Below are 12,815 nucleotides of genomic sequence, written 5' to 3'. Positions count from 1 at the left end.
CTCACTGTCATCACAGTATTCTGCACCAACTTGTCTACAAACGTGTACACCCATCGCTACCCAAGAAGGCCTTGTGACTATAAATCAGTGGCTGGAGAGGTGGTTTTTGGCATTTCTAAAAGCTGCTGTCTTATTACCTTTGTATACCAAACAGATTAACAGAAAATATCTCCTCTTCTGCTTTCACGTAGTTATACTACATTCAGATGAACCACAGACATTCACCAGACTGTTGTTTGTGTATCACAGTTATGTTAACACACTACCCTTTCTAAAAACACTGTTCCACAAATTGTTCAACCTTGGTTTCTCTTAAATGTTATGTCCATGGAAGCTAGACCTCATCACTAACAGTCAACAAAATGTTAACGTGAGGCCTCTTATCAGTCTTCTTTTTCTGTTGTCTTTGCACAGGAGTTCTACAAGAGTTTGTTCTGAACCCCCTCCTTTACTCTTTATACACCTGTGCGTGTTAATCCCCCTACAAAAATGATCCCCAATATCCCTTGGGGATAAAGTGTCTATGAATATTGTTGAATATCAACACTAGAAACTGCTAGTTAAATCTAAAATTAAACTTTATCTATAGAGCACTTCTCCTGTTGCAGAACACCTTACATAAATCAATAAAAAACAAGCAGAAATAGGAATCTCAGTGAAAGTGTCAGGAGTCAGACCTCTGTCTCCCCCTTTGGCCATCAGCGGGAACCATCTCCAGAGTTCAAAACACACTACATCTCCCAGCAACCCCAGCACCCAGTTTCTGGATGCCACACACCTGACTTTCATCTGCAATCAATCACAGCATACTTAAGCACTGTACTGAGCCTCACTCAGTGTTGTTTGTGCTACTCTGCATGCATTACATAGCATTATAGCCAGATGTAAGTGGGTGATTTCCTGGCCCTGTTTTGTCTCTGTTTGGCTGCCCTTAGGGATGGGAATCGAAGCCCCATGAAGCTCTCATGGGGCTTCATGTAAATGTGCCAGAAAAATGAATGAAGCATTTGGGGCTTTGAAACCACACAGAACAGCGGCATCTGGTGGCAGACAGGACATATATCATCTACTCTACTAAGTTCCTTGCCCTTGTAACACTTCAGTGTGGAAATAAAACAAAGACAATGTTTGAAGATTTGTGAGAAGTGCTTGTGTTACATTGTGAATGCCATGTATAAAGTGAGAATGAGTGATTGTGAACCAGGGTCTAACATGACTGGGTGGGATACATGTTATAGATTTTTATTTAAAAACAGAATTTTCTCCACTGTGATGGGCTTCAGCCTGTTTCGTCTTTGGCTGACGATTTCGCCAGCCTTGGAGAAAATCCTCTCACAAGGCACAGATGAAGCTGGTGTGCATAAAAACTTCATTGCCAGCTTGTAGAGATGTGGGTATAAAACCTTGTGGGTAACCCAGTATCTCAGTGGGTCCTGAGTCCTTGGGATGTGAGGTTCCTTTAAGTACCTAGAAGGACATTAATAGCCTATTGTCATGCACCAGTCTAAAATGAGCAGAAGTTATGATGAGGATTCTAATCTTTACTGTACCTCTGAACCTCCACTGTTGCACTGGCAGTTGTGCTGGTCACCTGCTGTTGAACCCCCACATGCCTGTCCAGCAGGGCCCAGAGACCACCATCTTCCTGCTGACTTGAAGGACCTTCTCTAGGTGGCGACTGTGGCTGTGCCTCTGGAAGTAGCGCCTGCATTGTTGCAGCACACTCTTTAGTGAGTCGCTCTATGGCCGTGTGGGCAGAGCCTTGGCTGCAGAACCCCAGCTCTTTAAACCTTGGGTCCAACAAGGTTGCCATTGACAGAGCAGTGACCTTCTCCAGAGCTGAAAACCTCTCATGGAGATTGTTCTTCAAGTTAGTGGCCAGTTTTTCACCAAGTGGGTGTGTGATCTGACCACACCTGCTTGAGATGTAATGTTTCAGCATTTTGACCATGGGAATGACTTTGGATGCTGACACTCGTTTTTCTGTCGAAAGCTCAACTGTGGCCTCTTGAAACGGTGAAAGAATGCTCAAGCAGTGGTGTATGGCCTGGTAGTCCTCTGAGGTGAGTGGAGGAAGGTCTGTATGGAGGGTGGCCAGAGCTGCCCCCAGTGGCTCTCTCTCCTTAAACAACCTTTCCAACATATTAAATGTGCTGTTCCATCTTGTTTCCACCTAAGATAAGACAGCAAGCACATTTTAAAGGAGAGAAGAAAGTAACACAATAAACAACTGCAAAAACATGTAAAATCTTAGATTTAAAAAAAAGAAAATGTTTCACCTCTTGTATTAATTTGTGCTCTGGCCTGGCCAGCTGTCGCTGCATCTCTGACAGCTTCTCCTTCGCTGTGGTGCTGGATTTAAAAAGACCGACAATCCTACGCCCCTTACTTCGGATATCCTCTAGTTCAGGGGTTTGGGCAAGGGACTTTTTCACCACCAAATTAAGCATATGTGCAAAACACATTATGTGCCGAAGCAGTAATATATTAGCACATGCAACCATGTTGGGAGCACAGTCTGTAACCAGGCCTGTCACCTGGAAGAAAGATTACATGTTCACAAATCATGTATATTAGGTATTGGGAGGCCATATTGATGAATGATTTTGTACTTTATTGATCTGGCTCGCACCTTCCCTTTAATTCCCCATTCTTCTATGAGAAGATTTTTGGCCTCAGCCAAGTGAGCTGCAGTGTGGGTTTGGGGAAACTTCAGAACCCCCAAGACCACAGAGGCCAACTCCACCTAGAATGAACAAAGTCAAACTGAGATACATAAACCAAAGCATTGCACAAAGCAGGGGATACCTACCTCCTCGGTGATAAAATGGCATGTTACAGCCAAGTAAGCGTCCATGTTAATGGATGTCCACATGTCTGCTGTAAGGCTGACAGCAGAGGCCCTGCTAACCACATCTAAAGCCTTCTCCTTTTTGGCTTTGTACTTCTCCTCCACCATTGTCCTCAAGGCCTTCCTATTAGGAATTATGTAGGATGGGTCCAAAAGGTTGACAAAAGCCTAATAGTGACAAATAAAATACAGCTTATTATGTACACAAAAACATAAATAATGTAAATGCTATATAATATTAGCCACCTTACCTTGAAGCCTTTGTCTTCAACAATTGAAAATGGTTGTGCATCCATTACAATCATATCCACCAATGCAGAATCAAGTTCTTGCTTTCTTGACACTGCAAAATATACATATGAAGAAAAAAAAAATATTAATTGTAGAAGCTGAGCCTCAAACCCAGAACCTCAGCATTCACATGTCACTGATTTTTCCACTGAGTTATCTGTTTCAGTTCTTAGTGTGCCATTAGTTGGATATATTCTTATTACCAATACAAGGTGGATTGAAGGCTTGATTTGCCGACTGCGGAGTTTCAACATGATGAACGGAGCGGAGATGTCGCATCATGGAGGATGTACTATCATTAAATGCAAATTCATGTTTGCAAATCAAACATTGCACCTAAAAAAAAAAAAATGGAAAGAATAAAAATGATTCCTTTCAACTGACAGACATACCTATAAAACTGACATAATCAGCAATGGCTACTAATAAAATAACGTTAATGGTGTATTACCTTATTTGGAGAAATCAAGTTGAAATGATCCCAAGCCACAGAACGTTTTTTTACCGGGTGCCATGACGTTGATTCTTACGATACACGGGAAACAACAGAACTGGTCAGGAAACGTTGTTTGGGATTCATCTGTATTTATAGACAACAGCGCGCCCTTCTGATCAAACACACCTGAGATCTGAAACCTGGTTCAGGTGAGTGATGCATTTGGCGCGTCATACGTCATCAATCACGTGATCTGCGCTGGTTGACACATGCTTTGAAACATTGTGCCGAAACACTCTGTTTCATGAAGGTGAACCGCGCGCCAAAGCCCCGTGTCAAACGGGCCATCCCTAGCTGCCCTGAATCTTGCCCTACCCCAGTCTCTCCTCTGATGATCTCATGCCTGTTATCGACCCCTTACCTGCCTGACCCTGATTTAGCGTTGTGGACTTTTAGCTGAGCTAATAAACCCTGCTGCAATTGGAAAAGCTCCCCAAAACACAAGCTAAGATTAAAAGATGAGTTTTATTTGGTGAGGCCCAAATTGCTGGACTGTGGCCTTGCTGTGGGATGGGACCACCAGCAGACCTGCACCTGAGGACCTGAAGGCTCAGTTCTGATTAAAGAATAAGGTCCAAATCCCTTAATACATTTATAGACTAATGCAAGAATCATATTTTAGAACTTGAGCATGGACAAACAAACTAAGAAAGCAATTTATTTCAAAAAGCAAAGAGACAAGCATCAGCCTTAAACAGGAAAGGACAGAGTGTCACTCAGGAACTCAGATTATCTTACCTGTACACAACACAAACTGTCCAGTGAAGAAGGCTCAATAAAGACTTTAATTCCTCTGAGTTCCAGGGAAGATCAACGTCATTTCAAGAGACTGTCCTTTAAACATACCACCGTAGAGACTGTTTTCTCTTACACAGCATTCCCACCTGCTTCAGCAGTGCTGCAGCTGGAATGAAGGTCCTAAAGAGGATATATATATATATATATATATATATATATATATATATATATATATATATATATATATATATAAAAATGACGGCTGTTCGTGTACCAACAGCTGTCATTTTGATGTTGCTCTGGCTGGGACAATTGGTACACGCCTAAATATATATTTTGTAACAATGTAACAATTCATTCAAACTATTATAGTTCGATCTGACTTACTTACCTAAAATCAGTCCAGGACATTTTCACCCAAAAATTCAACCAGTACAGGTGACGTTTTCAGATTTCTTGTATTTCTTGCAAGATAAGAAAGTGTAGATTAAATATGAAGGGGAGCCTACAGAGGCCCCTTACGATAATGAAATCATAAAACAGAAAATATAATTTCAGTAAGTCATTAACCAATATGTGATCACAAATATCAGAATCAGAAGTACTTTATTTATCCCACACATGGGAAATTTGTATGTTACAGTAGCAGCATTGTAATCGTAAAAGAAAATAGAATAACATAAAAACAAAACAATTGTAAAAAAAATAAAGTGGTGTAATGTAAAAACTATTTACAAACATTACTGGCAAAAATGTGCAAAAGTTATTTATTATCCTGTGAGTTATTATAAAGAGTTATTGCATTGGATGGTAAGGATTTCTGGTACAGTTTTGGAGCTCCACTGTTTCTCCAGGACAGGGTGGAGAGGATGATCTGGGTTGTCCATGATGGATGAAAGCTTGTTCAGTGACCTCCTCTCCACCACTGCTTCAAATGTTTCCTGTTTGCAGCCAATGACAGAACCCGCCTTTCTGATTAGCTTGTTCAGTCTATTATTGTCATTGTCATGGTAACTATGTATGTTTTCTTTTTGAAACATCAACATCTGCAGGACCCCCTCTCCACACCCCATTTCTATTTTAAAATGGTTCAGTCTGACTGGACTGAACTTCAGACATGCGGTTTGTGACAGACAGGGCCACAGTGATGTGACGTTTGTGAACATGGAAATCTTCTCAGTCGTCATTCTGGAGGTGGAGTCATGAGTTTGAGTTGTTCTGTTCTGTTAAAAATATTAAATATTTCAGAGGTTTTTGCAAGGAGCTTCAAAGTGGCCTGTTTGTTTCTTATTGTGTATCTATAATGAGTTTGTAGGTTACATTTTGCTACTGTATTCTTTTTAAATAAGATGATCTTTTAATAATAAAAGAAACTTGTTTTTAACCACTTCTGACATGACACTAAATCAAGACGCCTTAGGTGCTTAATCAATCCCCCAAAATGCACACATGTCAGATGATTAGAATAAGATTAGATTAGATGATTAGATTAAGTTTAAAACACGTGTTCTTATCTTCTGCTGCACAGCAGCGCCTAGTTTGTGTTCAGAAGCAAAGTTCTTAAATGACAGGATTGCATAAAAACAAGTGCAAGTAAATTTACTGCTATAGGAGGATCTTTTTTGGCACATTTTTATTCTGAAAGGAACTTGAATCTGGTGCTGTCAGATTAAAATAAATCAAAAACCTACTTAAAAAATATAACTCTGTTAAGGTTTAAATATTGTAAAAAATTAAAAAGCTACTACAGGCTGCATAAAAGTGTATTTTTATAAAAGGAGTAGTAAGATTTTGTGGCTCTAACTCGTTTATTTTTCAGTAAGAAACTGGACCAAATGGTTCTTTTAGAGGTTGCAGACCCCTGATTTAGCTTTTGTGTTAATAACATAATTCAAAGTATACATACACACAGTATATGCTCTCCATAAATATTTACAATGAATCCATATCAGACATCTTGTCCACACATGTCAAATGAAACTATAATTGATATTTCCAAAATAATATGAACTCAATTATTGGTGGAAAATCTGAATTTGAATTATTCTGATCCAAATCTAGGCCCATCAATCCTCCCTGTGATTATTTCCAGGATTAAATGAATAAACTCCAGGCTAGTCTTAAAAGCAAATAACTATAAAAAGAGCCAAATCAGCCAATCTTTTGAACGTCCCTTCCAAGTGAACTGATTCAAAAGATTCAGCTCCCTAAAAAGAGCCATAAATCCCAAATGTGAGGTAGAGAAAATTTTCCTTAAAAAAAGTGTGTGTGTGTGTGTGTGGGTGTGTGTGTGTGTGTGTGGGGGGGGGGTTGATTGAACAGCGGAAGAAAAAGGTGGGTTTGTGGCGAGTACTTGAAAGTCATTTAGGAAGAACGCTGTACTTCAAAGTCCTTATTTGTGATTTTGCATATGAGAAGGCTCGACATTTGGCTTTGAGTAAACAAAGTTGAGCAAGTTAAAAGGTTTGAAAAAGAAGCTTGACTTACTAATTTGCTATTCATTCACGAGTTAAGTTTTATTTAAATGATAAATCACATATGGTTTGATGGTGCTTTCATTTAGCTGACTTTTTTTTAATCTCCACTGATAATATTGTTTTTTTCATGAAGAAGTTTATTTCTTATTTAAGAATCAGTTTTGCTGTGAATATATGAAACACAAGAAATTCTATTGTATTCGGAGTTCTCACTTCATAACTGTCTCTCACCAAATTGTTTTACTAAATATATAAAAACAAACAAAAAAACAAACAAACAAAAAGATCATGAAAATTGTGTAAACCTGATAAAAGTGAATTCAGTTTGGCTGATACAGTCTTGTTATTATATCATGGGCACAATGACTCATTGTTGTGTTTTGATGACCAAATGGAAAGCAGACAGTAATGGAAAAAAATAACTGCCAGTTATTTGTGGCATAGTGGTACAATTTCATACAAGTTTTATTTAAAAATTTGGTTAATACTGAATTTAAAAAGGGGTTTGGTTATTGTATTTCATTAATAGCACGATATTTTATTATTAGGTCTATAAAACTCATTTTGATGCAAAATTATGAAAGTCCGTCTGTAAATACTGTTTTGTTCAATAAAAAATCCTGCTATGAGCTTGAGCAAAAGTTAATTGTTAAACTTTTCTTTAAATAAAAAGAATTACAGTGGATCCATGATGTAATGGACATTTTCAGATAAAATCATTTCCATTATGGTCGTATTTCCTTTGGACACACCCTGTGGTGACAAACTCCGTCTTTTGTGATTGTGACATTGAAAGTATTAAATGAGCTTTCAACGTGGGCACAATACTGTGCATTCTTGATCGGAGGTGGGCGTGGCTTCCAGGCGCAGTCTCAGTTAACTGCAGAGCTCAACGCGGAAGACAACAAGAAGCTCCGGGTTTCTAAGTGACGTCGAACAAGCAGAGGCAAGTTACTCAGGTAAGCTTTTGGAACCTGGCATTTTGTTATAGGCAGTGCGACAGATGTTGACAGTAGATAATTCGGAAATATCTCGTGTTTTAAATGCAGGATATTCGGTAAGAGGCCGAACTTTGCGTGAATTTCTTAGCCGAAGAAAAATTCCTCGAGGGGTTCGTTTTGCGACATCTAGGCCTGCTTTGTGGCAGGCGGAGAAATAATGCAGGTCCAGTGTAGATTTAATAGATGTATTAAAATGGACTTAAAATAAACAAATAACTGCGTCAAGATACTTTAAACATCAATGTTAGCTGTTTTACTTTCTTTTTGTTGTTTTGTGTGTCAGTGATGTTTAGATTTCAGTTTTTATAGACTTTTGGGCAACTTCTCAAGCTTGTTTAATGATCTCATTCTACCAATCTTGTGTTGTGGTTAAATAATTCTATTATTTGTGTTTATTTCTTCCATTGATGTAAAATATAAGATTGCAGTCTTATCATCATGGCTTTCAGAGATTTGCTCAGTTGAGCTCCCACTATTCACTTGTCCAACAGCTGTAGATTACCCTTTATTTCCCAACTGTTACGTTTAACACAAACTGGTTTTTGAAAGATAAAAATATGAAGAATTTCTTGTTGAAAATTGTTGGTTCCCTGGATTCGAACATACAGATCATGTTTCCACACTGAGGTGTGTCCGACCTGAGGTGTGTCAAAATCACATGATGCAAATGTTGACGTTTTTTGTTTGTTTTACAGATGACTATTTTATGTGAGAACCAAACTGTCAAGAAAACAAAACAAAACCCTGCTGAATATAAACTATATCTAATCCCCACACACAAATCTGTGAAGAATCAATGGATCAAAAAATTTGGAGTTTTATTGCATATATAATAAGAAAATATATAATGAGATACTTAAAATATGATTCATATTATTACATTTCTATTCTTCCTCACTTTCATGTACATCCTAAAAGGTAATTTACAAATGTGTGTCAATTATTCTGGTTTTAAAACAAAATGCTGCAATCACATGTGACGTTTTGAGGGGGGGGGGGGGGGGGGGTCCCTCCACAACAAGTAGCATTTCCCTTGGTCTCCAACTGCGGTGCCGTTGGCTCTGTTGCAAATTTTTGTCAAAAACCGAGCTAAAATGAACTTCTCAAGACTTGTTTCTATTGTTCAAAAGATGTTGTTAAATGTAATTTATAGAATATTCAACTGTTTTTAACGGTAGGTTGGACTTGATTGAACAAAAGTAACTAAACTGAAATGGGAAATTATTTACTTCTAGGTTTTAGTTTTAATTTTTATATGATTGTAATGTTGACTTACTGCCCTTTTTAATCATATTTTTATATTGATTTTCCTTTCTGCTTGTTTGTCAGGATTCTATTGTGACACCTGATGTGTGTTTGTCATTAGGCTCTACACCAAAACCATGTGGCCAAATCAAGGTGGGATATCAAAATTCTTTATAAATGTTTGTATTACCTAATGCAATGTCAGCCACAAAATGCTTTATTTTGGATCAGGTCCTCCCCATTCAGTGCCTCCACCAAACCCAGCCTTTGCCCCTGGCTACAACCCTGCATATCCTCCTGTGCCTCCAGCAGGAGTCTTTCCTCCACAACCAGTATACCCAGCTGGTCAGTACCCAGCTGGTCAGTACCCAGCTGGTCAGTACCCAGCTGGTCAGTACCCAGCTGGTCAGTACCCAGCTGGTCAGTACCCAGCTGGTGGGAATGTCGCCATGGGACCACATGGAGCTCCAGGAATGATGCCATATGGAGCACCTGGAGCTCACCCGTATCCCATGGCTCCAGGTGGAGTTCCAGGAGTCCCACATGCTGGTGTTCATCCAGGTCACTACCCACACTCTCCAAAAGGGGGGCACCACAAAGGGGGGCACCACAAAGGGCATCATCATGGAGGAGCCATGCCAATGGGTGGAGTAGTAGCGGGTGGGGTTGCAGGAATGGGAATTGGGCTGGTTGGACATAAAGCCAATAAGAAGATGAAGAAAAAGATGAAGAAGGCTCATAAACAAAAGCATGGACACAAACATGGCAAGGTGAGGTTGTGCTTGGGTGAAAGAATGCTAGTTAATGTTTGTCTTGTATGGCGCTTCATCTCTGCCATAAAGTGAAAGGGCGTAAAGACAACTGAGCGGGTGTATTCGGAAACTGAGTGAGCAAACCTTACAACCGCGCGGGCGCAATTCTAACCGAGCGACTCCGTATTTTAAAACTGCACGCCTGCAATCCTAAATGAGCGGTGATCCCTCGCGGTCAATTTTCCTTTGCGCCCCTGCTTGGATTTACACGCTCAGTGTTAAGGCCTGTTCACACCGGGACGAATTTCGCCGGCGATTTTCGCCGACGTTTAACGCCTCGTGACTAAACAAAGGGCACCAACGAGAGTGTGCACACCGACGCGAAAAAACGCCACGCGTTAAAGCGTCAAAAAAAAAAAACGCCTTGGGTTCGTTTTTTTTTTCGACGCGTCGCGTCGAAATCTACTCGACCAATGAGAATGGCGCTTTTGCTCACGTGTCTGGAGCTTCTGAAGTTACAGTAAAACACAACTTGGGGGCGCTCAAACACAAAACTGCCTTGCTGAGCACACATACCAGCGAAGAAGATAGACGCCAAGTAGCGTCTACACAGCCGCGAAGCAATAATGACGGACATTCTAAAATATCCCCGAACCAAGCACCAGTTGGAGCTACTGGTGCTTGAAATATTCATGTTTTCTTTGTTTGATTCTGACAAGCGCGTAAATACTTGCTCTCTTCTTTTGAGTGAAAAGCGACTTTAAGAAGCGTAAAGTTGCGCAGCGCCACCTTGTGTACAGGAGTATTTCTGTTTACATTAAGCGCCATCTAATGTCAGGGAATGAAATTGCATGTTCACTCCACTCATCGTCAGCGAAAATCGCCTGGGTGTGAACACAAAAAACGTGGCGAAAAACGCTGGCGAATAACGCTGGCGAATAACGCCTGGCGAATATTCGTCCCGGTGTGTACGGGCCTTAAAGGGGGCGTTTTTGTCACTTGTGGGGCGGTATTTAGGGGTACATTTTGGAGAAAATGTAAGACTTTTATGTTCACCTTATGCTTGTGAAATTACTGTATGTAGAAACTACGTTAAAAGGCAGAGAGCCGCATGCAGCTCAAGAGCCGCCTGTTAACCCCCCCTGCTCTGAAAAATGATAGTCCTGCCTCGCCGGATAAGACATGCAAATTTCGGCCAATCAGATCAACCAGAAAGGTTACTGCCCCCCCTTTCACTTTATGGCAGAGATTAAACGCCATAGTCCTGAACTAGGGTTTCAAAATACACAAAAAAAATTGTTACGGTTAGATTTAGAAACACAGCAATGTTTTCTGTAAGCACTAATTCTGAAACGAGACGTTCACTGCAACAGTAATTTGCCCTAATTTCTTTGAAAGTGACAGGCGGTACAAATTTTAAATAGTGTGGAAAAAAATGCCTCCCAGAAGTTACAAATTAAAATTTGTCTTTTGCCCTGATATCATTTATACAAGCTGTTAGACAATTTAAAAAAGTCAAATTGAATACCAAAATAATTAAACTACACGATAGCACTAAGGCTGTTAAAACTTTATTTAACAAAATTAACCCCATTTCTTATTACTCGTGTCATATATATATTACTTCCTAATAAGGATAATATTATTAACAGGATTGATTTGTGTAATTTTTAGGTAATTGCTAATTTTGGAAACATGCAGACTACTTAAGGACATCTGACTTGTTGCAGAAGATCATTACACTTTTAAATTGCATACACTTTATCAAATACTGCTTGAAAATAAATTGTGCTGCATTTTAGGTAATGTTTGTTTTTTACAATGTATTCATTTTGTTTTCCAGTCCTCCAGCAGCAGCAGCAGCAGCAGCAGCAGTAGCAGTGACTAAGCACGAAGGCTTTCAACTCCACACCCAGCATCTAAGAAAAGTCTTCCAGAAGTGCAAATGATCTATAACCAATACACGTAAAAGAGATATGTTGTTAGAATACAAAACAAGCGTTTTAAAGTACTTAAGTTACAAAGCAAAAAAGGCAAGGTCACACTGCTTTTGTGGATATCATATGAAATTTATGAAATATATGTGATTGTTTTTTGGTCAGTTAGTTTGTGTAAGAAAAAGGCGTGTCTTAAATGAATCCATAATAAAGTACAAGGATATTTGAAAGACGATGTATGGAAAAATGTGTTAAACTTGCAATGTGTTAAAGAATGTGCCCACTTTAATGTGTCTTTATTTTCTATTTCACTTGCATTAACTTCGGTTTTGTTTTCCTGTTGCCTCGGATCTGACCATAAAACTGGTAATTTATTGTAGAAAAACCATATAAAATATAGAATTTAATTAAAAGCAAAAATACTATCATTGAATGTGTAGAAAGGTGGAAGAAAATCTAATTTGTGCATTTAAGTCTGTACTTGTTTTAAAAATTACTTTTGAAAACATTTGTGGTCAGGATTACAGAAGGGTGGATCAAAATGCACAAAATCCTTTCTTGTAACTTAAGCTGCATAATCATGTTGATCTATTATATATTTTTAAAGAATATATTTTTTGTTGTTACATTAGACGTCTGATGCACGCAGCGCATTTTGTTTTATTTTGAAAATATACTAAGTTGCCTTTTGTCAGAAAAGTCTAGTTACATTCACTACTGTAGGATGCAGCAGAAAAAATATTTCATTCCACTTTGAAAGTCGGTTTATGTCAAAATGATTGTGACTGTTCACCTAACACTATTTCATCAATAAAATATGTTTATATCCACGGTGCCTTCATGTCTGAGTATGACTATCGGTTTCCTTTAATTTATTTTTTAAAAATAATTGATTGCACGGTTTTTGTTTAAAATTATGTTTTTTTTGTTAAAATAATTATATTTTAAATAACTGCAAGGAAAAGTCTTAGGTTGTTTAAAATTCGAAGGAATAAATGTTGCTTTACTGACCGTCGGAAAACGAACC

The 12,815-nt window shown here is 38.8% G+C and overlaps 3 protein-coding genes across 5 annotated transcripts; 1 reads left to right on the top strand and 2 right to left on the bottom strand.

Annotated features, from left to right (window-relative positions):
• Positions 1-1,081: 1,081 nt before the first annotated feature.
• LOC111947439 (zinc finger BED domain-containing protein 4-like) lies at positions 1,082-2,650 on the bottom strand. The gene is made up of 4 exons (XM_023954891.1): positions 2,633-2,650; positions 2,280-2,537; positions 1,551-2,173; positions 1,082-1,467 (listed from the first exon to the last, which is right to left on the bottom strand). The coding sequence occupies exons 2-4, from the start codon at positions 2,502-2,504 to the stop codon at positions 1,233-1,235; spliced, it is 1,083 nt and encodes a 360-aa protein (XP_023810659.1). The 5' UTR covers positions 2,505-2,537; positions 2,633-2,650; the 3' UTR covers positions 1,082-1,232.
• Positions 2,651-2,746: 96 nt separating this feature from the next.
• Positions 2,747-3,519, bottom strand: LOC111947438 (zinc finger BED domain-containing protein 4-like). Its single transcript, XM_023954890.1, has 3 exons — positions 3,346-3,519; positions 3,103-3,194; positions 2,747-3,019 (listed from the first exon to the last, which is right to left on the bottom strand). Exons 1-3 carry the CDS (start codon positions 3,422-3,424, stop codon positions 2,762-2,764), a joined length of 429 nt encoding a protein of 142 aa, XP_023810658.1. The 5' UTR covers positions 3,425-3,519; the 3' UTR covers positions 2,747-2,761.
• A 4,168-nt stretch (positions 3,520-7,687) lies between these two features.
• On the top strand, positions 7,688-12,622 carry prr13 (proline rich 13). Of its 3 annotated transcripts, none has more exons than XM_011474865.3 (5): positions 7,688-7,812; positions 9,184-9,252; positions 9,331-9,444; positions 9,490-9,869; positions 11,695-12,622. In XM_011474865.3, the coding sequence occupies exons 2-5, from the start codon at positions 9,237-9,239 to the stop codon at positions 11,737-11,739; spliced, it is 555 nt and encodes a 184-aa protein (XP_011473167.1). In that variant the 5' UTR covers positions 7,688-7,812; positions 9,184-9,236; the 3' UTR covers positions 11,740-12,622. The 3 variants fall into 3 exon arrangements, with proteins under 3 accessions (XP_011473167.1, XP_011473166.1, XP_004068723.1); XM_011474864.3 differs by having other exon boundaries at positions 9,475-9,869; XM_004068675.4 differs by having other exon boundaries at positions 9,331-9,869.
• Positions 12,623-12,815: the final 193 nt, after the last annotated feature.

Source organism: Oryzias latipes, chromosome 5, assembly GCF_002234675.1.
Source record: "Oryzias latipes chromosome 5, ASM223467v1".
In the NCBI taxonomy this organism is placed as follows: domain Eukaryota; kingdom Metazoa; phylum Chordata; class Actinopteri; order Beloniformes; family Adrianichthyidae; genus Oryzias; species Oryzias latipes.
Note: the sequence above shows the minus strand (reverse complement) of the source record. Positions and strands in the feature narration are given on the sequence as shown.

Bases quoted from the DNA above. Each gene is read 5' to 3' on its own strand.
- LOC111947438 (XM_023954890.1), bottom strand. From the start codon at position 3,424: ATGATGCGACATCTCCGCTCCGTTCATCATGTTGAAACTCCGCAGTCG. The intron at 3,195-3,345 runs GTAATAAGAATA...TATATTTTGCAG, and splicing joins CTTCAATCCACCTTGTATTG to TGTCAAGAAAGCAAGAACTT. The intron at 3,020-3,102 runs GTAAGGTGGCTA...TGTCACTATTAG, and splicing joins TTGAAGACAAAGGCTTCAAG to GCTTTTGTCAACCTTTTGGA.
- prr13 (XM_004068675.4), top strand. The intron at 9,870-11,694 runs GTGAGGTTGTGC...TTTGTTTTCCAG, and splicing joins ATGGACACAAACATGGCAAG to TCCTCCAGCAGCAGCAGCAG.
- LOC111947439 (XM_023954891.1), bottom strand. From the start codon at position 2,504: ATGGTTGCATGTGCTAATATATTACTGCTTCGGCACATAATGTGTTTT. The intron at 2,174-2,279 runs GTGAAACATTTT...GTCTTATCTTAG, and splicing joins AGCACAAATTAATACAAGAG to GTGGAAACAAGATGGAACAG. The intron at 1,468-1,550 runs GTACAGTAAAGA...ATGTCCTTCTAG, and splicing joins GCAACAGTGGAGGTTCAGAG to GTACTTAAAGGAACCTCACA.